Raw genomic sequence first — 21,847 nt, 5'->3', positions numbered from 1 at the left:
CTGCTGCTCCTTTTTATGCATCTCTGTCTCTGTGGGCACTTTTTCACCAGGAGCACTCGGGAAGTTTTCCTTCCTCCCCAGCTGGGATGCCAGAGTGGCGTTCCTGCGTCAGGATTTCCCTCAGACTCTGCACACCACGAGCAGGCCTGTGCTGGCCTGCCAGGGCTGGCTCACGGGCAGCTAATTAGTGGTACTCGTTCTAAGAATTGGAAGATGATCATTAACTAAAATTGGTTTGAAAGCTTCCAGTTTTGTAGATGTTGAGTAATTAAAACAAGCATTGGGCTCCTCGGTGTTTTCCTGAGAACTCCCAGTGCTGGAGGCTGGGGCGTCACCCTGGGGGGAGTCAGTCCTGAGCAGGGTGGCAATAAGGGAGAAGGGCAGGGGGCAGATGCTGCTGGCCCAGGGACGGGCACGGGGCTCTGTCACACACCCTGTGCTCAGCACGAGCCCAGACACCCCCTGCGGCAGGCCCGGCTCCCAGAGCAGCTCAGGTGAGGGTCTGAGCACAAAGCAGGGCCCGGGCAGCTCCCCGGGGAGCCCTTTGCAAACACTCGGTGCTTTCACACGACCTTTGGTGCTCGGGGTGAACATCGCCTTCATCGCTCCTATCTCAATCTTCAAAAGGAACTGGTGGGCTCCGGGCAAGGAGTCAGGAATGCTCTCGCATATTTGGGAGCTCTGCTTTACGCAACCTCCCAGCAACTCGCCTTGGCTGGAAGGGATGAGCGATACTGAGCCAGTCAGCAAAACACCCACCTCGCCGGGCAGGGCTGGGGACTCTGCCCCGGCAGCGTTTCCCTGCACGCAGCCGGCACCAGGACTTCAGTCCCGGCACAGCCAGGATTACCCAGACCTACACGGAAAAAGCTCCCGGTTCTCTGCCTCCGTCCCACCCCCAGAGGAGGGAGTCATTCTCAAAGTGCAGACTCGGGGAGCTGCCGCCTCTGAGCGGGTCTCACCCTGCAAAACCCAGGACGGGTTTGTGGGAAAGGGAGCCCCATAACATCCAGCAAAATTCATCTTTGTTCTGCTGGGAACATAAAGTTACAAGTGAGATGGCGTTCGCTGTTGTCAATTAGGAGTAGTGCTGCTGGAGTCACGAGGTAGGCTGGAGGAACTGAGGCTCACATAGGTAAATGTTTATCTGGCAGGAAGATCAGACTTCCAGAGCAATTCATTGAGGGGTGAGAGGTCCCCAAACGCCCCAACTCCACGTGCACACAACAGCCCAGGGCTGCCTGCAGCCCTCCCCGCCTGTCCTGCACAGCAGAGCCAACTGTCCCCACTGCCAGAGCAGTTCCTGCTTGTCCCCATGGCCGGGCAGGACAGGGGCACCCTGGCTGGGAGCACCTGGAGCCAGAACTGCCACGGAGCTGGCCCAGAGCAGGGTCCCCACACTCCCCTGACACAGCAGGGGACAGGGGACCTGCAGCTTTCAGCCGGTGACACTGAGCACTGGGGGATTCCTGGTGGGACTGGCTTTAACTGGAGCTGAAATTCTGCTGTAGGAGGACGCACAGAATCAACACTGAATCAGAGCCATCCTGCTGAAGGAGGAGTTTGTGATCTGAAGGGAAGGAGTGCTAGAGAGATCCCAAAGGCTGATAAACCTTTAGCTTATCTGTGCTTCATCTTAGAGGCCATCCTCAAACAGTACTGAAGTAATCCAAAACTTACCAAGCTGGCACATTCCAACATTTCCAAATCCCCTTCCCAGGGCTCTTTCCTCCCCACTCACAGGCCTCAGGTACATCTTCAGCATGGCCAGGAGAAATAGAGGATGAAGAAGGAGGAGGAAAGGCCCTGGTTTTTATTGGCCAGAGGATTAATTAGGAAACACAAGGCTCCCCTTGGCACCTGATGACCTAAATGGGAAGCAGCTTGAGGCAGTTTGAGCACGGGGTGTAAGGAGTTCAGGGACCCTGTTGCATCTGGTGACACAGCTGGACATGGTGGCTGCAGAGGGGACAGACCTTGGCCAAAACCATCCTTGAGCCCTTTTGGTGCCTCTGGGGTCACCTCCCTGCCCCAGCTCCTGGCCAGCCCATCCCAACTCTGACTCCAGAGCTGGGGGACACCGTTCATTTTCAGTCCTTGAGCCTTTATTACTACAGAATATCCAAAACAACACAACCAACAACACAGTTACAAAAGGAGTTCACAGAGAAATGTGAAGCAGCCTGTGTTTGAAATGCTCTGTGTCACCATACCGAGTCCAGTATAAAACAATGCATATTTATACACATATAAAATACAAAAGGAACAACACAGAAATGTATAAACAGGGGTTGTGGAGGCCTCCGTGGTATTTACAGTCAGAGATGTGGCAGGAAGGGTGTTCAGCAGGCAGTGTCCGTTCAGCAGGAGCTGTGACTGCATCTGGGAGAGTCTCTGTGCCAGAGAGGAGCTCAGAGCTGGGCTCAGCCCTGCTGGGAAAGCTCTGCAGGGTCTGTGGAGAGGCCAAGGCCTGGGCTGGCATCAGCCACTGCCAGGCCACCAGCTCTGCTCTCTCACTTCGTGTGCCCAGCCCTGAAACAGCAGCTCAGGCCCCGTGCCAGAAGGGAATAAAATATAATAAAAATAAAAATAATAATAATAATAATAATAATAAACAAGTCAACAGATCCACGTTCACAGGATGATCTCACAGCAGTCTGTGGCCCGGCCCTGGGGCCGTGGGGGTTCAAGTCAAGGCAACAAGAGCAGGCACAGGGCTGAGTTCTGTGGGGTCACACGTGCCAGCTCGGAGAGAAGTCCCAGGAAGTGCTGCCTGCAGCTCTTTAGAGCTCTTTGAGGATGATCTGGAACTTGTTCTCTGCCTCTACCATGTCCAGCAGAAAGGCCATGTGGTTGCTGTAGTGCTGGATGATGTTGTTGTCCATGTTCACCAGGATCCTACAAAGAAGAAGAATGGCTGGATCAGATGCAGCACATTGAAAGCAATGTGCTTTTCACCTTCCCCAGTCTGAGGGGCTCAACCAGTGTTAATTAATTAATTAATTAATTAATTAAAGCCATGGCACAACACAAGGGAAGATCCAGCACAGAACAGTCACCAGCCCTGGGAGCTCTGTCACGGCACAGTCAGGAATTCTAGGGGGCTGCGGGGACTGGGGGTCTGGCACTGCCCAGGGTCTGCCCGGTGCATCGGAATCTTCCCGGCTGCACCGGCCCCAGCACCAGCCCAAGCCCTGGACTCCAGCTCTGGTCTCCAGCAGGTGCCCCAGAGGGACTCTGTGGGTACCCAAAAGCTTCCCCAGCAGAGCTGATCCCTTTATCTCTGCATGTCTCAGACAGGAAGCCAGAGAAGTCACCAGTGCCTCTTGTACTGTGCTCCCATCTGATTTCTGAACCACAAACGATCCCAGGGATGTTGATCAGGAATCAGCCCTGGATTGTTCCTCCAGACCAAACCTCACCAAGATCCAAAATGGCTCAGTATTGCTCCTGAGTCACCCTGGGACCGAGTTCATGTGCTGAGCTCACCCCCGTGGAAGGGCCATGGCTGGGGCAGGTCCTGCCCTGCTGCCAGGCCAGGCAGTCCCACTGAGCTCCACTGGCTCTCACCAGATGAAGATCTGCCCCTCAAGCTGTAATTACCAGGAGAAGATTGTTTAGGGTGGAGCAATAGGATAAAATTATTGAAAATTAAATCTGGGGGAGCAGGAAGCTGGGCCTGACCCTGCCACCAGCCAGAGTGGAGCTATCTCCAATCTCCCCACACTTCAGAAGTAGCTGCTGGCATGGGTCACGTCCAGCCTTCATTAAACCAGGTGTCAAAATTATTTATTTAATCTAATTTCCAGGCGTGGCCTTTCCTTTTCATGAGATAGCTCTTTGCTCCTCCTGCCTGGTTTCCCTCCCAGTCATCACCAAACACTCACTGCTTATCAGATCAAGGCATGGACAAAACCAAAGCCAAACTGAGTGAGGCGGCCTCTCCCCTGAAGCCACCAGTGCTGGTCTTTTCCTCTGGGGAGAAAATACCCATTTCTGAGGCTAACAGATGAGCAGCATCAGCAACAGGTGGAAGAACTGACAAATTCAGATGCTCACTATGGCCCATCCCTCATCCTGAGCCAGGGACATTCCAGCATTTTTTGGAGAAGCAAACAGTGATCCCTCTCTGATAAGTTGTCCATAACCTCAGGCTTTTAGACTGAGACACAAAGGATCACCAAACAATTCCACCTTCACCCAACTTCCTTTCCTTGGGAGACTTTACCCTCCAAACAAATGTAATACAAACAAGCATTATCCCAAATCTTTAAAGCCCAGAAAGATCTGAGGTTTATATGCTCCAAATAGCAGAGCCTGACATGGCTCTACCTTTTATTATCTTGTTAAAATGCTCTTGGAGCCAATGGCAGGGGCTGGACAGGACAGGTGTGGAGGCACAGCATAAAAGCAGATGAGAGATTAGCTTACCCTCTTTTGCACTTTTTGTAGACTTTATAAATGCTTTCTTCAGGAAGCCCATATTTTTCTGAAATCTGTGAGAGAAAACATGGCAATTCCTTTTACTTGTAAAGTGAAGTTCCCATGATAAAAATCAAAGATAACAGCGAGCCAGGGTGTTCTGCAGCAAAGGATTCCCCCTCAGTTTTACCCCAGAGAACAAAACCATGACCTGAACATTCTCCTGGGCAAGTTCAGTTTTGGTCTTAGGGTGGTGGGAGTTTTGTAGGTTTTTGCCAAGCGTTTTCCATGAAGGTTCTTGACTCTCTGTGGTGAGGGATGGGGGAAGGAGAAGATGGCAAAGAATCCTCTGTGCTGACATTTTTCAAACACCCTATTTTTAAAAGTTTGTAAAACCAACAGAGCTTAAAGTGCAGCCGTAAAGCCACCCCAAATCGGGGAGGTTTATTGTTTGTTTCCTTCCCAGCAGTCTCCAGAGAGGGCTGGGTTATCAGAGATGCTGCTGATAACCATGACAGAAATATGTCCCTGTGCTCCTCAAACACAGCCAGGGAATTCCAGCACGAGGCCAGGGAGGGTTTCACATCACACATCTCCAGCCTGGAGAATGGAAAAGGTGTTTGACAGTGGAAAATATGAATGTGCTGTCACAAGAGGAAACTTCCATGAGGATCTGGATGAGACAGGAGGTGTGATCCTCCCTCTGCAGCACAACACAGCCACACCAGGAGCTCTCGGGACAACTCAGCTCCTGCTCCCACTTCCATTTCCATTCCCAAGGGAGAGCAGGCAGGAGAGATGAGCAGCCCATATCCAGCTCCCTGTTCACCAACCCCATTCCCTTTTATCTGCAGTTTGTCCATTCCTCAGGGGGTCTGGGGACACTCACAGCTGTCCTGAGGCCCTGCAGATCCGGGGTCTTCAACATGAGAGCATCAAACACCTCCTCGGACTCCCTGCGCACGTAGAGCAGCACTGCAAGAGAACAGGGCACGGTCAGGGTCATTGCCAGTGCTCCCAGAGCCCTGTGGCCTCGTGGAACTGAGGATCCAGGGTTACCTCTCTGGGGATCTTCGTCCTTGCTGTGCTTCGGGGGGCTCGGGTCGAAGTCGTCGGCGAAGGAGGCCCCGCTCCGCTTCAGGGGCAGCCTGGGCCGAGGGGACAAACACGCTCAGGAGGGCACAGCAGCAAGAGCAAACAAACAACTGCAGCTGCTGAACTCCACTGAACAACCACTTACTCCAACAGCCATCCAGCAATTCAGCATTGGTTTGGAATTACAGCAGCACAGCTGTAACTTCCTGCCCAAAGCACATGGGCAGCTCAGGGAGGGCCTGCAGAGGGTTTGGGGTCACCAAACCCAAACGCCTCCTGCACCTCCTGTGGGGCACTGGTATCCCCACACAGAGGGCCCAGGCTGGGGGAGATTCTGCTTTTCAAGTGTGATTCCACTTCATTCCAGTTTATTTTCCAGCCTCTGGGGATTTGAGCCCTTCAGTGGCAGCTGTGATCTTTTATTTTCCCTTTTATTTTCCCTTTGTCTCCATAAGAACAACAGGACAATCAGGGAGCAGCTCATGTTGGAGTGACTCTGACAGGGACAGAAATGTGTCCATGTTTCTGCAGCCCTGAGTCCCTTCCAGGACAAGGTTTAACTCAAGTTCTGACTCTCAGGGCATCAGGGAGACACTGAGCTGTGTTATCCTGCCCCTTGGGTACCCAACAGCCCTGACATTCCCAAAGGAGCAGAGCAGCTGATGGATGGGAAGTACACACTGCTGCATCCTCACCTGTTTGCAGAGTTGGGAACAGCAGGAGCGAGCACCTGGAATGCAAAGGAAATGGATCCGTGAGTTTGCACAGCATCACTGTGTGCTAGAGAGGCTGGGGGGAGGCAACTTGGGCACACTTTAAACATGATTTCCCTCCTCCTGACCCATCAGTTTTCCCACACAATTAAACCCAAACATCTGTTTCTTAGATTAAATGAAATTTGATATAAATAACTTCCACGGATTCCCTGGATTAGACAAATTGAGGCAATGGTTTCTGAGGCAGGGAATGCTGAGGAGCTCTGAAGGACACTGGCTAGAGGACAGTGGGGGGATGTCCCACCCACACAGGGACTGAGATGGTCACGTTTTACTGTAATTTATTTTCTACTGCTCTGTTTGCTCCCACTGCAGTCCTCTGCAGGTGTGTAAAGCACAGGAATGGCTGGAAAGGTTCTCTCACCCAGCACTGCTGCATGGCTGGGCCACTCGGGACGTGGAGCTCACCTCGCTCCCACAAAGAGCTGTGGTGAGGTTTGGGCTTTTCCCACAGCACGGGTCCCGTGGGGGCACTGCTCAGCCCGGGAAGGGCGGGTGCCAGGCTGGAGGGACTCACCGAGCCACACCTCTGGGGGGTGGAGAAGTGCACGTTGGGGATGAAGAGCACCGGCTGCGTCTCCAGGTCGCTCTCGGGCCGCAGGAAGGTGATCTCATTCCCTCTGAAGCCAGAGAGCAAACAGCCTTTCAGACCTACAGATGGAGAGTCCAGTTCATCTCAGTCCCTCGCTGCTGGGAGAGGGGAGCACCTTCCAAGGCTCCCAGCAGGAACAGGCCAGGAGCCTGCAGCACCTCCTGGGCGGCCAAGGGAGCCCAGAACATTCCCAAAGGCTGCTGGCTGCTCCTGAAGGGCTTTGGGAGGGGGGAAGGAGCCCAGCAAGGGCCTGGCTGCCAGGCTGCTGCCCAGGGGTCTGAGGGCAGCAGGCCTGGGGGCAGCCAGATCCTTGGAAGGTAACAGACAGGGATCTCAGCAGGGAGCACACACAAGCACTCACCATTGTTGTTGGAGTCCAGGCATTTTCCTTTCCTTCGGAACTGTTTCCTTTCATCATCCCTCATCTTCCTCTCTGCTCCCTGTGGGAAGATCCAGCAAAATTTAGGACATTGACATTTCCAACATTGGCAAGAGAGGTTCTGTGGCCACCTCTGGGGTGTGACACGTTAAGGTGGAGGCAGCCTTAACTCAGAAATGGCCACCTCAGGGACCTTCCACAGCCCAATCCAAGACTCTCTGACACTCAGAAATTAGAAAAACAAAAATAAAATTTGCTTTTAAAAGTGAAACATGCAGACAAGAATAGCTGTGAGAAATTTTTCCATGGGAAGATATCTGAGACTGGGGAAGAACCTCCAAGGAAACTCTCATCTCTTTTAATGTTTAACAACTGGTCAAAAATAGAGTCAAAAATAGAGTTTATTGTGAGGCACGGTCAGAGGTCTGGACTGTTCTAGGCTCTCACAGCCTTTCTGGTTTTATTCCTGGGGCCTCTGACCAGCTGGGTGTTTGAAATGGTGGGAAAGGAGTGCTGCACCTTGTCACAGAAGATCTTGATCTGGCAGACAGCCCTGTGCACCAGCTGGCTGCTGCCACTGCCACAGTCGTAGGTGTCGATCTGCAGGTTCAGGGGGACACCCTTCACTCCCTTCTGCGAGGAGAAGTCCGTGCTCAGGCAGTTCACCCCAATAAACACCTGCAAACAGGGACAGGGCTGTTGGTGCTGGAAACCTCCCACGCAGCCAGCAGTGGGAGCAGAGGGCAGGGGCAAAAGCAGCTGCTGAGGCTCCCTCCAGCCCTCCCAGGGCCAGCCTGCCAGGGGAGCAGTTGGTTTCCCACCTGAGCCTCTCCCCCCACACCATTTCCAGCTCTTTAACTCAGCCTCTCCACTCCCCAAACCCTGCCTGGGGATGTTCTTGCTGATATTTCTGATCTTTCATTTGAAAGGGACCCTCAGACAGCAAAGCCCTGCAGGAAGGGAGGAGGGCAAGGCTGCAGCCTCAGGAACTGCACAGCAGTGCTGCTTAAATAAATATTCATCCCACACTGGGCTCTTTTATCACCAGGAGGGAGTTAACTCCAGTGGGAGCTCTGGAAGAAAAGCTGAGCACAGCTCTAATCCAAATTGTATCTCCAAACTGCCAATTCATTGGTGCGAGTGACCTTGGAATTCCCCTGGACCCTGGGGACAGATTTGCAGGTGGAGAAGCTCCCAGAACTCCCTCAGCTGAGGATTTCAGCCCTGAAACCTGGTGTCAGCTCGAGTCAGCTCTTAGGAAAGAAAATCTCTTCACTGGGGGCTGAAGTTTAATTGGAAGGAGAAAAGTAACAGGTGCCATGGCCAACCCAAACACCCAAATACCTGACCCCTCTTGTTCCCAGCCCTTGGCCCCTCCTGTTCCCAGCCCCTGACCCCTCCTGTCTCACTCCCAGCCCTCAAAGCTCTCTGAAGTCTCACCTCTACCTGCCCCAGGCCAGTGAATGAGCAGAGTTTCTGCTAAGAGTTAAATCCAGTCTTGCTGAGATGCCCCCAGGGCTTGCCACATACCTGACATATTTCCATTTCTGACAGCTCTGCCTTGAAGACATTTGTTAACCTCTTGGGTTGTAAAAGACCCAGGTTGCCTTTGGGCTTATTGAGATCCCAAAGCCAGGCAGGGTTTTCCCAAGCTTCAGAGACCTGGGGTATTTATGCTTTTCTTTTTTTTTTTTTTTTTTTCCTTTAGTTGCTTCATCTGTTTTTCAATCCCCACTAGATACAAAATGTTAATGAGAGAGTCTGAGATGCAGAAGAGACAGCAGAGCTGCAAAGACCTTGCTGTAATGAACTTTCCTGGTTTTAAGGTGAAAAAGGATCTTGTGACCTGCCTGGCTCCCTTCCACGTCCCACAAGGCACAGGAGGGTGGTCAGTCATGTCTGCATCACCCTGCCTGGAAAGGGGGCTCTTTGTTCCCTGAGCTGGGGGTTATTTAAACAGGCTGCAGGTACATGTGAGCAGAGCCCTGAATTGCTGCAAAACCCTTTCTTCAGAGTTATCCATCAGCACTAAGAAAACATCCCTGAGCCAGTCTGGGTGTACCCAGAGTGTTTATTAGCTCATGGCAGTGCTTAAACACACACTGAGGCACGGTGTCCTGCTGCTGTCCTGCCAGGCAAACACTGCCTGGGGCCGCTGCAGCGGCAGGGTTTGTGCTGGAAGCTCTCTGTGTCTCTGAGCAGTGGGACAGGGCCTGGGCTGTCAGGAGGGAGCTGCAGTTTTGCTGAGCACCGTTCCCAGCTCCCCTCCACGGGCAGTTTGTACCTTGGCTTCCTCGTGGATGTTCCACACGAAGGACAGGGCGTTGTAGGCCAGCTCCTCGATGTTCTGCACCGTGTTGAAGTTCTCCTTGCAGTCAGCTGGAAGGCAGGGGAGGAGCAGTTCACACTGGGGCTGAAACTGGTGACATCCCAAGGCCTCCCACCCCCAAATCCTGCCCCTGGCTGAGTCCCAGAGCGAGGGAAGCCCTGGGAGGCACTGCAGAGGAGGCAGAAGCTGCCCAGCCCCTCGTACCCACGTCGATGACCCTCTGCTTGGCCGTGGGCTGCCGGGAGTGCCAGTGCTTCCAGAACTTCAGCTGCTCCGTGGGGATCTTCTCGTTGTCAAACACGATCATCACCACGCTCTGCAACACAGCAGCACAGCCAGCTCAGCACAGGGCAGGATCAGTGCATCCTGACCCTTGCATCCTGCACTCCCTCAGGGCCGTGGGAAACGTGGCATTTTGTGCTGGGGACGCTGAGGGGGGCAAGGGAAGGGATTTGGGCTCAGCCACGTGGCACATCCATCTCGAGGGCTGCTCTGAGTCCTGGCCACACATCCCAGGAGTAAGATGGGGACCCTGTCCCTGGCTCAGAGCTCTTCCCAGCAGGCCCCCCACTGGCCCTTTGTGCATCCCTGAGCTCAGGTTCCAGCTGCCACAGAGGCTCTGCAGTGCAGCAGACGATTATCCCGTGGGACTGAATCCATCCCATTCATCCCCTTAAGCCAACAAGAGCCACAAAGCCATTACTGCTCATGTTCAGCTCTGTTCCCAGGCCAGAGGAGCTGCTGGATGTCCCATTCCAGAGCTGTCAGCAGAGCTGTCAGCCTGTCTGTGTCTCTTACCTTCACTTTATTTGAGGACAAGTGCAAACATTTGCTGTCTCCAGCTGTCCGCAGTGTGATGGGGTAGAACTGTCCTTTGTTGAGGTAGGCCATGGGAGAGTCCCCAGATTTGATGTGAATGGCTTTGGGTGACCCCAGAGTGTATTCAAAGTCACTTGGATGGAACAAAGAGAGAAGGATGAATAAGCACACGCTGCTGTTTCACTGCAAAAGCAAAACAGAGCCCCAGGAGCCTCCACCCCACGGGTTATAGGCTCCAGTTTCTGCTCCATTCCCCACCTCACACACCCTGACACAGCACAGCACATTCTGATCCTCCCCAACACCCTGGGGAGCAGCGCTGCTCCAACAGCTACATTTTACCCCTCAGTTTTGGCTTAAAATCCCCTGGATGTGACTGCAGCCAGTATTTTTGTGTGGCTGGCAACAGAACCATTGCCCAACCAGCAGCCAAGAGCAAAACACACAAAAATGGGTACCTGTACTGAGGTACAACATCCTAAACTCAGGTTCCTGTCTCCAAATCCATACCCATAACTGGCTGAGCCAGGAAGACTCTCCCTTAAAGGTCCTGTAGAAAAAGGACCTGCAGGACACCAGCACCTGCTTGGTTATGCAGAACTGGACTCAGAATCCCAGCATGAGGGACTCTCAGTGTGGTGGGCACCAACTTTAATCTCCACAGAAAAGCTTTGTGGTGGCACACAGAGAAGGTGTCACTGCTGGCAATGGAAATTTGAAAGAAGAGCCCGAATTCAGCCGCTCTCAGGCCCTCACCAGCAGCTGTGAGCACTGAAACCATGAGGCCACAGCTGGTTTCTGCTGTGAGGAATCCGTGCAAGCCACCACCTGTACAGGAGCCTTCACTCAGACCCTTCAAGTGCCCTGTTTAGTCACCAACCCATCTTCTTCCTGCTCCACCTCCTGTGATGCCATCTCTGAAGATGGGCTTGGCAGCTCCTCTTATCTGGAGCCAGGAGGGCCAGAGAACTTCAGCGCACAAATAAACAGTGAGCAGGGAGCCTCTGGCTCAGGAGACGCTGCTGTCTGTGTGAACATCCCCACGTCTGACAGCTGACTCACCCAGTCAGCTGACTCAGGAGGCAAATACAAAGTGGGAGGTGAAATAATGTTACCTGCTGGGAGGTTTGATTTGGTATCTGGAGCAGCAAAACTCTGCCTGGCAGAGGGGTGGAAAGGAGGAAGAAATCCCTCTCATGTTTTAGGAATGAGAGGCAGTGGCACCCTCTAAAATCAAGGCTGACTAACAGTGCTGAGTGAGAACCTAAACCTTAGATTAGGGGAGGCTGATTATCACCCTCATGCTCTGCCAGCCTCCTTTTCCCTGTCATTTACCCCATTCCAAGTGGCCTGTGGGAAGATGGTGCAGCCACCTGGATCCCTCTGTGTCACCCAGCCAAGCAGTGCTGCCTGGGAAGGGGCTGTCACCCTGAGATGGGACAGCAGCTGGCCCTGGATTGGCCCCAGTCTGGGGGCACAACAATGCCAGCTTTGGTCTAGAAGCTCATGGGGCAGCACCTTGCTCTGAAAACACTGGGGAGACACAACTGGTGTCTGCAAAAACATGGGCTCTGTAATTGCTGTGGGCACTGCCAAGGCTGGACTGGGGACAGGAAAGGGATGCAGTCCTTCCCCAGGAAAGAGACAGAGCCAAGAGTTCCCCAGAACCCCAAACCCCTGGATTGCTGTTACCTCTTCACTCCATCTGTGGGGTAACTCTCGGGGCAGGGTGGCTCTGGCTGGGGTTTGAGGATGTCACTGAAGAGCAGCGTCTGCAGACAGGAGCAAACACAAACCCAAAGTAAAATCTCTCATTGCTTTGTCCATTCACCTTCTCCCAGACACCACAGCAGATGACTTCCACAATCAACATAAACCCCCCAGAAATCCAAGAGGAACAGCACCAAGCTTCCAAGACAAAAGCAAAGCTCCCGGTGTCCCCAGAGGAGCCCCCAGCCCAGAGCAGCCCCAGCCCTGACCTCCTGGGGGTCCTCCTTGAAGGTGCTGTCGGGCTGCCAGCGCTGCTGCGCCGGGGCCATGGGCAGGCTCTCGAACAGGGAGTTCAGGGAACTGCTGTCATACACGTCCCCTGGGGGCACCAGGAAGTTGTCTGGGGTGGCTTCCAGCTTGCTGGTGCCTGGAGGGAGCAGGGCTGCCTTGTGATGGGCAGGGACACCCTCGAGACTCAGGCCGTTCTTCTTGGGAGGCTCGCAGAACTCCTGGGTCATGGAGACGTTTTCTGACAGCAGCTTCATGAGATGGGCAGAGCCATCGAAGGAGGGGATCTCGGGCTCATAATCCATCCCGTGGCAGTGCCTGCTGGAGAGAGTCCTGGCTCAGGGCAGGGCAGAGCGGGCACCCCCAGCACGGTGTCACTGCCAGGAGTGCCTGGATGTGCTGCTGGCCTGGCTGCCAGCTGACCCTGAGTCAGCCCAGCAGCTCCTGCTGGGCCTGGGAGCGCTCACAGCCCCTGGGGCATCTCCACCCACAGCTCTCAGTGCAGTCAGCAAGAGCCAGAGGTGCTCAGCAGATAAGGGATGATCACAGGGAGTCAGGGAATATGGTCTGGACGTGGTTTGGGGCTGCACATCCAGGGCCTACATCCACTGCTCCTTCGTTTCGGCCATCACACACTCAGAGCAGCAGGAGTGATAGGAAAGATAACTGCTGTGTGGGCTGTCCATCATAAGTCTTTTTATGGCTCATCAATGCTGAAAGTTGATTTTTATACCCTTTTTTAAGGAAAAACAATTATTGTACAAATTCACAAACTCCACCAATTTAGGAAGCAAAAACCAAAACCAGCTTAAGTCAGTTTACTTCTGAAGGAGTGAAGTATCACTTGAGGTTTATTCTGTCAAGTGGTTAAAAACTGACAATGCCAAAGTACACAGCATCCAGGAAGGGGAACTGAACTCATAGTGGCAAATGAGCCATTAATTTAATAGTTAATTATCTGAAAACCTCAAAGGACAAATGGGAGTCACTGGAAGAGAATCCTGGGAGAGTGGAACAGAAACTCTCATCAGCCCAGGGAATGAACTAGGATTTGGTGATTCCCTTCTTGCTGCCAGTGCTGAATCCTTCTGCCCTTTGCAATTGTCACAAAATAGGAAATAAAGGCAATTTCTTCAGCTGCTGCAAATCAGCACAACCCCTGTGAACACAGCCAGACAGATGCTCAGGTGTGGAAATGGGTGTAGCTCCATTTGTACCTGCTTGGGACCTGGCCTAAAGAATTTTAATGTGTGTCTCAGGGTTAATGAGCTGCACTGTTGCTGGTAATAACACCGTGCTTTGATGTCTATTTTCTGCAAGCTCAGAGCCCCATCCTGCATTTCAGCAGCTGCAGGAGAGTGAGGCAGCTCCAGAGAGCAGGAACTGAAGCCAACCTCTTTGCCAGGTCATTGCGTCCCATCATCCCAGCTGGGAGAATCCTCTTCTCCTTCGGGACCTAGGACAAGGCAGGGGAGAGTTTGGTTAGTGCTGGATTTTGTTAATGGCAAACAGAGCAGAATTAGCCCTGGCTGGGAGCAAGTGAAGCCTCCCAGATAAAACCCCACGAGAAGAACAAACAGCAGAGCTGGGCTCTGCCCTGGGCTCCCAAGTAACCTTGGACAAGCCGCAGCAGCTTGTTCTGGGCAGGACCTTAAAAGCACCCAAGTGAGTGGGAGCATCATTCCTATTGCTTCCAGTCAGGGATAAATCACATCCACATTTCTCAAAGCTCCATCCTACAGCAGCACTGGGAGAGTAAAACTGGTGGGGTCTGCAAGGCTGCTCCAGCCCAACAGCCCTCAAAGCCCTGCTGCTCCTTATGGGAAAAAATCCAGACTCAAGGCACCTGGGTTCAGGTTTTCCACATGTTCTGGATTCCCTCAAAGTGGTGGCTCGTGCCTCAGTTTACCTCTGGGGATACTGGTGGCACTGTGTGGTGTTGGATAAACAACTCAGGGGGCTCAGTAGATGGGGGAGCTCAGTAGAGGGGTCCCCTCCCAAGGTGGTACACGTTTTACACATATTCTACACCTCCTTTACCCCAGTTTTACCCCGGCCCAGGGGCACCCACCATGTAGTAGTCGTAGAGGAGGCTGAGGGCGGCCACGCTGTCGTCGTCCCCGTTCACCCTCATCATGGCCTTGGTGGCTGCAGTCAGGGGGTTCTCCAGATAGGTTTTCCAGGCTTCATCCTCGCTGGTGTAGGGGAATTTCTGGAAGTTCATGGTGTCATTCTTCATCAGACGCACGGATCTAAAACTGGGGGGAAGCCGGGAATGAGGAGGGAGCTTTTCCCACAGAGGTTTCCATGAACACAAGAAGGGCTTCCAAAGGCCCTGTGGAATGGAGGAGGGAAGTTCTCCTGGTCCTGAGCTCCCAGAGCCTTTGGGATCACCACCTCTGCTGCTGTAGCTGGGTACAAAATCAGGCCAGAGCCTCCCCAGGGGCAGCTGCTCCCTGTCCTGCCCAGGGAGGCAAAACCCCATCAGCTGCTCCCTCCTCCAGTCCCATCCTGCACTGTCCCAGGGGTGCTGGGCACTAAAAAGGGATCAGGGAACAATTTTCCCTTGGATGTGGAGCTCCAGGTCAGCACAGCCCAGTCAGACACAGTCACTCAGTGCCCAGACAAAACCAAACCTCATCGTTTTCCTTTGCTGCAGTCCATGGTTTTAAATTATTTTTTTTTCCCAATCATTTGTAGATGATTTTACTCAGAGGGAAGCAGACAGGCAGATCACAACCCCCTCCCTTCCACTAAAAAATTCCTGACTGAGGTGAGGCTTGTGGGACTACGTGAGAAGCAACACACCAAAATAATGCCCTGCCTGTCCTCACTTCTGGCACTTTCTCCAGGCCTCTCCATCTTACCTTAATAAACTGTCAGACACTTAATTACCCAAACATTGGTCATCTTTCCTTTTCCTCCAGCAAACCCTGCCAGCAGCCAGCCCAGCAGTGCCTCCCTGCATTCCCTGGCAGGTTGGAATCACGGCATCATGGAATTGTTTAGGTTGGAAAAGACCCCAGAGATCATCGAGTCCAACCTCTGACCAAATCCCACCACGTCCACAGAGGCCGAGCCAGGGCCCTGCTCCTGTCACACCTTCCTGTCACCTGCACCTGCTGTCACCACCACAGCTCACACCTTTCACCATAAAATAACATCTCCACGGACAAAAATTCCCTTCTCCTCAAAGCGGAAATGTCCAGAAGGGCAAGACTGGGTTTTATTAGAAGAAAGGTTTTAAAAACTTCTTTAAATCTCCAAAGTTGCCAAGAGCTGACTGGAGTTAAACCATGACATCACCTGCCGATGTTTTTTCATGCAAAGGCAAAGCAAACCTTCAGGAGTTACAGCAATGAATGCTACAACTTAATGGCATTTTTATAAGGAATATGTTGTTTTCATTAAGCCACTATCCACAGGTTTATAAAACGTCCTTGTCTAGACTTTTAAGTGAATCATTCAGAGAACAATAATTCCTCTTGGGAGGAAACTCCCCATGGTTGCTCTGTCACCAGGCACTGCCACCCTGCACAAATTCACATTAGACCGTGCGGGGATGGCTTGGGACGCCCCTGCCCCAGACTCCAGAGCTCTCCTTGGCTCAGACTCCTGCTTTGGTGCCTCCCTGCCTAACAGAACAAATTACAGCACGCAGTTACTTTGCAGTTCAGGAATTACAGCTGATGTTTTCCATGAGGCCACCAAGGGCTGCTTCTGCCGTCCTCGTCACCTTTTCCGTAGGGAACCCTTCGCTCGTCCCTGCACGCCCGAGCTGCCGGAGCCCTGCGGGCGGCCCGAGGCTCCCGGTTCCCGGGGCTCCGTGCCCGCGGGGCTGGGCTGGCACCGCTCCCGTGGGATAACGGGACCGAGCCCGCTGCTCCCCTCGGCCCGGCCCCGCTTTCACCCCAGCAGGTGTTCGGGGAGTTTCGATGTCTTTAGCGCTTCTCACGCAGCCCTGCTCCCTCCTCCTCCTCCTCCTCCTCCTCCTCCTCCCCGCTGCCCGTGCCGCAGTCTCCGAGCGGGGCCACGGCAGTGACTCAGTTTCAGCGCTGGTGCCGGCGCTGTTCAGTCCTGTCCGGGCAGGATCCCCACCCGCTCCCACCCCATCCTCTCCAGGGAGAACCGGCAGCAGCAGAGCTCGGCTCTGGCCCTGGGAATCAGCAGAGATAAACACACGGGGCAGGATGGAGCAACAAAGCACTCGGGAGCTTAAAAAAGCACCCATGTTACCGGGAGGAATGCTTGGGAGATTTATTCTCCCTCCACTAAAGCATTCCTTGCGTGATTATTCCCTTCTGCCTCCCTGCCCCTCACCTCTGCTGGGAGACACCATGGAAAAAGGCACCCAGGGCACCCTGCCCTGCCCTCGGCCTGGCAGAGAGCAAAGAGAGCAAAGCCCTGAGCTGGAGAGTGCCCGTGGTGCTCCTGGCACAAGGCAGCAGCGCAGCAGGGATGGCAGGACTGGGACAGCAGCATTTGGGACAGCAGGACACGCTGGGAGCTTCTGGCAGGAGCCCGAGGTGCTCAGAACCTGCAGAGGCCTCGAGAGGCAGAGCAGCTGCTCCAAGCTCTGGGAACTGCCTGGTCCCAGCGAGGCTGGGATTCACCCAGCTGAGGACTGGCACAAATGACAGGAATTGCACCTTTATCCCACTTTGTTCCTGTTCCAGAGTCCATGGGATCCCTGGTCGGCACTGGGATGTGGGAGCCGTGTGCACCCCTCAGAACCCACCCTGCAGGGAGTGAGGGAACGGCCGCCCCATCCACTCGTCCTCAGAGGCCGGCCCTGCTCTCACCCTGTTCCCACAGGTCACCCCGGCTCCCCAGTATCTGAGGAGAGAGGGTGAGCTGAGCAGATGAGCAGGTGTGGTGACAAGTCCAAGGCACCTTTCTGACATCAGGACCTACAGCACACTGCTGTCAGTTTGCTCCCCCAGCCCTTCAGAACACACAGATCCCACCAGCAACCTCTGTGAGGCACAGCTGCAGGGAAGAGACACCCAAATCCAGAGCCAAACACACCAGGAAAGTCACCCAAATCCAGAGCCAAACACACCAGGAAAGTCACCCAAATCCAGAGCCAAACACACCAGGAAAGTCACCCAAATCCAGAGCCAAACACACCAGGAAAGTCACCCAAATCCAGAGCCAAACACACCAGGAAAGTCACCCAAATCCAGAGCCAAACACACCAGGAAAGTCACCCAAATCCAGGGCCAAACACACCAGGAAAGTCACCCAAATCCAGGGCCAAACACACCAGGAAAGTCACCCAAATCCAGGGCCAAACACACCAGCAAAGTCACCCAAATCCAGAGCCAAACACAGCTGAACTTTACTTTCCTCGCTGCCTGTGATGCCCCTGCACGTGGCCAGGCCGTGTTTGCCCATTCCAAGCTCCCTGCTCTGTTTGGCAAAGCCAGAGCTCCTTTCCCCGGCCAGGGAAACACAAACACTGGGACCAGCAGCCTCCCTCCCCTCTGTGCACACTGGGAGCTGGAGCCTCGGGCCATGTGCAGAGCAGGATTTGGGGCAGGGAGCAGTCTGTTTGTTTCCAAACAGTTGGCAGTGTGACACAAGGTGATCCCAGCCCCTCTCCCGCTCCAGCCCACCCCACCTCTGTTTCCCCAGTTTCTCCTGGTGATGGATAAACACTCAGGGCTATGCTGGAACAGGAGAACATGCCCAAAGGGTCCAGGTGGGGACACCAGCCAAGCAGGAAAGAGCCCTTGAACTCCTTCTGCCTCTGCTGGGTGTCTGTGGGAGGCTTTGCTGCCCTTTGAGCTTGGTGGTGCTGCCTTTGTTCTCCCCACTGTGCCTGATTAAGCCCCAGCCTAAATGCTGGCCATGCCAGGTGCTGCTGGCTGCAGAGCAGCATCCCACTGGCAAAGCAGTGGGAACTGGGGAGCAGCAGCAGAACTCGGAGGCCCAGAACAGAGACCCAGCCCTGAGGAGCTCAGGGGTGCCCCGGGCAGCTCCTGTGGGGGTTCCATCAGCTCTGGGCTTGGGCATTGCCCTCTCCTCCCTCTTGAAATAACCCTGGTGCTCCCCAAGTCCTTGTCAGAAATTCAGGGGAGGATCAGCACTGCCCTGGACAAGGCAGGGCCAGCAGCTCTCCCTGGGCAGGGATTTTAGCCTGTAAACCCCTGTCAGGAAGGACAGCATCCCACTAAAAGCCCTCATTGCTGAAGCCAAACCTCTCAGCTAAGCCGTGATTTTGTAATTCCTTTGCAGGTTTAATAAACAAGCACACCTGAAGACAAGGTGACAGCACAGGCAGCAGCGAGTGCATTGTCACCAGCCCACTCACACAGCCAGGCAAAAATCCAAGCAGAGACAGAACCAGGAAAAAAACCACAGAAAGAAACACAACAAACACCGACTAACGGTGGAAAACACTGCTGGGGTGCCAAGCACAACACGGTGTCAATCCACAGGCCCAGGAGACCATGCTCTATCTCATGGCCCCTGACCTGCACTGCCTACAGGATATTTTCTGGGATATTTTCTCTGGCAGCTGGAGAACAATGTGGGCTCTGTCACTGGGTTTGTGCAGGGGCATTTCAGCAGCACCCTCAGCCCAGGGTTAACTCAGCTCAGCCACCTGAAATTCCCAGCAAAGCTCCAGCCACGGGCAGTGCAGCAGCTTCTCCTTCCCTGGATTCTGTGTGGCACAGGGGGGATCCAGGACCCCCACCCCACCCAGCCTGGGCACCCTGCAGGACTGTGCCTGCCTGGCTCGGGAAGGAAAGGGGCCACCATGAACAGCTTTGGGAAATGGCTCCTGATTCCCACCGGGCTCCGTGGATGCCAGTGGAGCTCAGTGGTGAGTCCTTGGTGGGGTGGGGTGGGGTGGGCACTGATCCCCACCCTGCAGACCCAGCTGGGAGGCTCTGCAGGCTGGTCCGTGGCTGGGAGCCAGACAAACCTCCCAGGGGCAGCGGCTGCCTGGGGAATGTGCAGGGATCCCCCTCCCGGGGCATCTGCCAGGAAACCTCAGACCAGCTCAGTATTTGTCCTTCTGCACCCAGCCTAACTCCTGCTTTTGCAGCTCTTTATTACCACAGCAGAAGGACCTGGGGACAGGATTGCACTGAAATGCCTCATCCTGGGCTGTTCAGCAAAGGTGAGAGAGCAGAAGCAGCCCTGAGCCTCTGCTGTGAATGTCAGCAGCGCTGGGCTGGTTCTGCCCCTGCAGCCAGGAGGGCTCCCGGGACGATCCAGGCTGGGATGTTTGGGGGACACCAGCTGGGGCTGTGCTTTACCCCACAGCATCGCCCTGGAGGGATCCACCCGCCCCATCCCATTGCACAAACCAGTCCTGCCATGGTGCCTCCCCTGCCTCACAAAACAAATTACACACAGAATCCCTTTGCAGTCAGGAATTACGGCTGATTTTTACAGAAGCAATTTCTGATGTCAGATAGTTCCGTTTTGGGGTGTCCTGAGTTTCAGGGATATCTGACTCCAAAGGGAGACAAAAAACAGGCCCTGAGCGTCTGCTCCCGCTTCTGAAACATTGCTGTAAACTCCATTTTCTATTTTCATTGTGGACAGATACAGACACTTTATGTACAGTTATTCCTGGTCCCTCACTATCCCAACACAGCACACTTTGCACTGAGGCTCCCAGTCCTTCACCCAGCAAAAGGAAGATGACACAGGTAATTTTTGTTTATTCTCTAACTCCAACAGCTATGACTTCTAAATAAAATGAAAATTTTAAAAAATCACTGTTTTACAAGATGTGGATTTAAAACCCACCAATGGTAGCCATGATACACAAACTTCGGCAACAAAATTTGTTTCTTTTTTACTGCTCTTCAGATAATGTGTTTTTTTAAGCCAGTGATCAGCTATTATGGGCTGTCTGTGCTTAGAACAAAGCCCAGCTTTACTCAGGATTCTCTGCTTCCCTCAGCACATCCTGCCTGAGGCAGGATGATCCCTATAAAAACAAATCCAGGACACTTTTTTGGTGAGATATCAGTATGTGGGCTGAAAATTGTTGTTTAATACAATAAGTCAGGTCATATTTCTTAATTTCTCCTTGCTGCAGGGACACACTGGGGATGTCACACATTTCCAAGGAAGCAGTGAGACAAGGAGAGCAGAGATTGGAGGTTTCAGCCTCAGAGTTCTGTGCTCAGTCTCGGGACAGTCGTGTCCCCCACTCCAGGGATGTGCTGATCCCTCCCCCTGCCTGGTACAGCCAGAGCTCACGCCTGGCACGGGGCTTGTGCCCCGCTGAAGGTGGCAGAGGTGGATCCTGTTGCCCAAGAGGCTCCAGGAAGCTGTGCCAGGGCAGGACACTTGACAGGAGCCTCACATGGAGCAGCTGCTCCCTGCCCTGCCCCTGTTCCACGCTCTGCCAGCAGCTCTTCCCCCTCAGCTGCTCCAAGGCCCTGCAGAGGCATGGCCAGGGTGGGCTCCCACCCTGTGCTTCTCCCTGTCCCTTCCCATCCTGGAGGGACTTTCCACCTGAACAATCTCAGCTCCAGGTCCCCTACAAGGTGCACTCTGTCCAGGGCCTCCCCGTGCTCTGGTTCAGCGTCCCGTGAGCACAGCCAGGAGCAGCAGCCTCTGCTTGGCTGTTTGACACAAAAACAACCCCTGCACGAGGGACCTCCAACAACGGCCTTGCCAAACCAACCTGGTTCACCCCACAAAGCCAGGCACTTGTGCAGAGCTCGGAGTGCCAAGGCAGGGCATGACAGAAGCAAGAGCTGGGCAGAGCAGGAGGTCAGGGGCAGCGCCAGCTGCTGTGGGGCTCTCAGCACTCGAGGTGCGAACAGGCTGGGGACAGGGATGGGGTCTGGATCGGCATCACCCCCACAATCAGAGCTGCAGCCAGAACAGCACTGGCACCTAAAGGGACAAGAAATGAACCATCAGAACCCTGGAGTGGTTTGGGCTGGAAGGGACCATCCAGGCCTTGGGCAGGGACACCTTCCACTGTCCCAGGCTGCTCCAACCACTGTCCCACCCAGCCTGGCCTTGGGCACTGCCAGGGATCCAGGGACAGCCACAGCTTCTCTGGGCACCCTGTGCCAGGGCCTCACCTCCCTCACAGGGAGGATTTTTTTCCCCATATCCCATCTAAACCCAGTCTCTTCCATATTTACCCTCCAAGCCTTGGAAACTCAGCTGTGAGCAATGGAATATAATCATATGTTCAATACTGAGTTCCACTGATTGCCATTTTTCTGCTGTTGCCTTTTTCCTCCTTGAGCACACACAATTCCAGGATCCCTGTCCCTGCCAATCAGCTGATCCCAAGGGCTGGCAGGTGCAGCCCAAGTACAAGTGCATTTTTGGATGAATACGTTACACCGATCAACAATTCAGACCCCGGCCGGAACAAAGCCAGAGCAGCTCCTCCTCCGAGGAACTGTCTTTATTCTGCAAATTTCCCTGGAATCATTCCCATG

At 53.9% G+C, this 21,847-nt stretch overlaps 1 protein-coding gene across 2 annotated transcripts; it reads right to left on the bottom strand.

The window, feature by feature from the left end:
* Window positions 1–2,605: 2,605 nt before the first annotated feature.
* Window positions 2,606–14,671, bottom strand: GRHL3 (grainyhead like transcription factor 3). Of its 2 annotated transcripts, none has more exons than XM_068172403.1 (15): window positions 14,482–14,671; window positions 13,805–13,866; window positions 12,392–12,728; window positions 12,105–12,184; window positions 10,392–10,545; window positions 9,798–9,909; window positions 9,549–9,643; window positions 7,784–7,942; window positions 7,247–7,325; window positions 6,811–6,944; window positions 6,213–6,247; window positions 5,482–5,570; window positions 5,312–5,397; window positions 4,432–4,496; window positions 2,606–2,898 (listed from the first exon to the last, which is right to left on the bottom strand). In XM_068172403.1, the coding sequence occupies exons 1-15, from the start codon at window positions 14,647–14,649 to the stop codon at window positions 2,784–2,786; spliced, it is 1,770 nt and encodes a 589-aa protein (XP_068028504.1). In that variant the 5' UTR covers window positions 14,650–14,671; the 3' UTR covers window positions 2,606–2,783. The 2 variants fall into 2 exon arrangements, with proteins under 2 accessions (XP_068028504.1, XP_068028503.1); XM_068172402.1 differs by having other exon boundaries at window positions 12,392–12,731; window positions 14,482–14,670.
* Window positions 14,672–21,847: the final 7,176 nt, after the last annotated feature.

This window comes from Anomalospiza imberbis, chromosome 25 (assembly GCF_031753505.1).
Source record: "Anomalospiza imberbis isolate Cuckoo-Finch-1a 21T00152 chromosome 25, ASM3175350v1, whole genome shotgun sequence".
NCBI classification, from domain to species: Eukaryota; Metazoa; Chordata; class Aves; order Passeriformes; family Viduidae; genus Anomalospiza; species Anomalospiza imberbis.
The sequence above is the reverse complement of the archived record's forward strand: the minus strand, read 5'-3'. Positions and strand labels throughout refer to the sequence as shown.

What these genes read in the sequence shown, in the direction of transcription:
- GRHL3 (XM_068172402.1), bottom strand. Translation starts at nt 14,649, where the DNA reads ATGAAGAATGACACCATGAACTTCCAGAAATTCCCCTACACCAGCGAG. An exon ending in CCCACAGATGGAGTGAAGAG is followed by an intron (nt 10,546 to 12,104) that starts GTAACAGCAATC and finishes GTTCCATCCAAG; the next exon opens with TGACTTTGAATACACTCTGG. An exon ending in TGCAGGGCCTCAGGACAGCT is followed by an intron (nt 4,497 to 5,311) that starts GTGAGTGTCCCC and finishes TTTCTCTCACAG; the next exon opens with ATTTCAGAAAAATATGGGCT.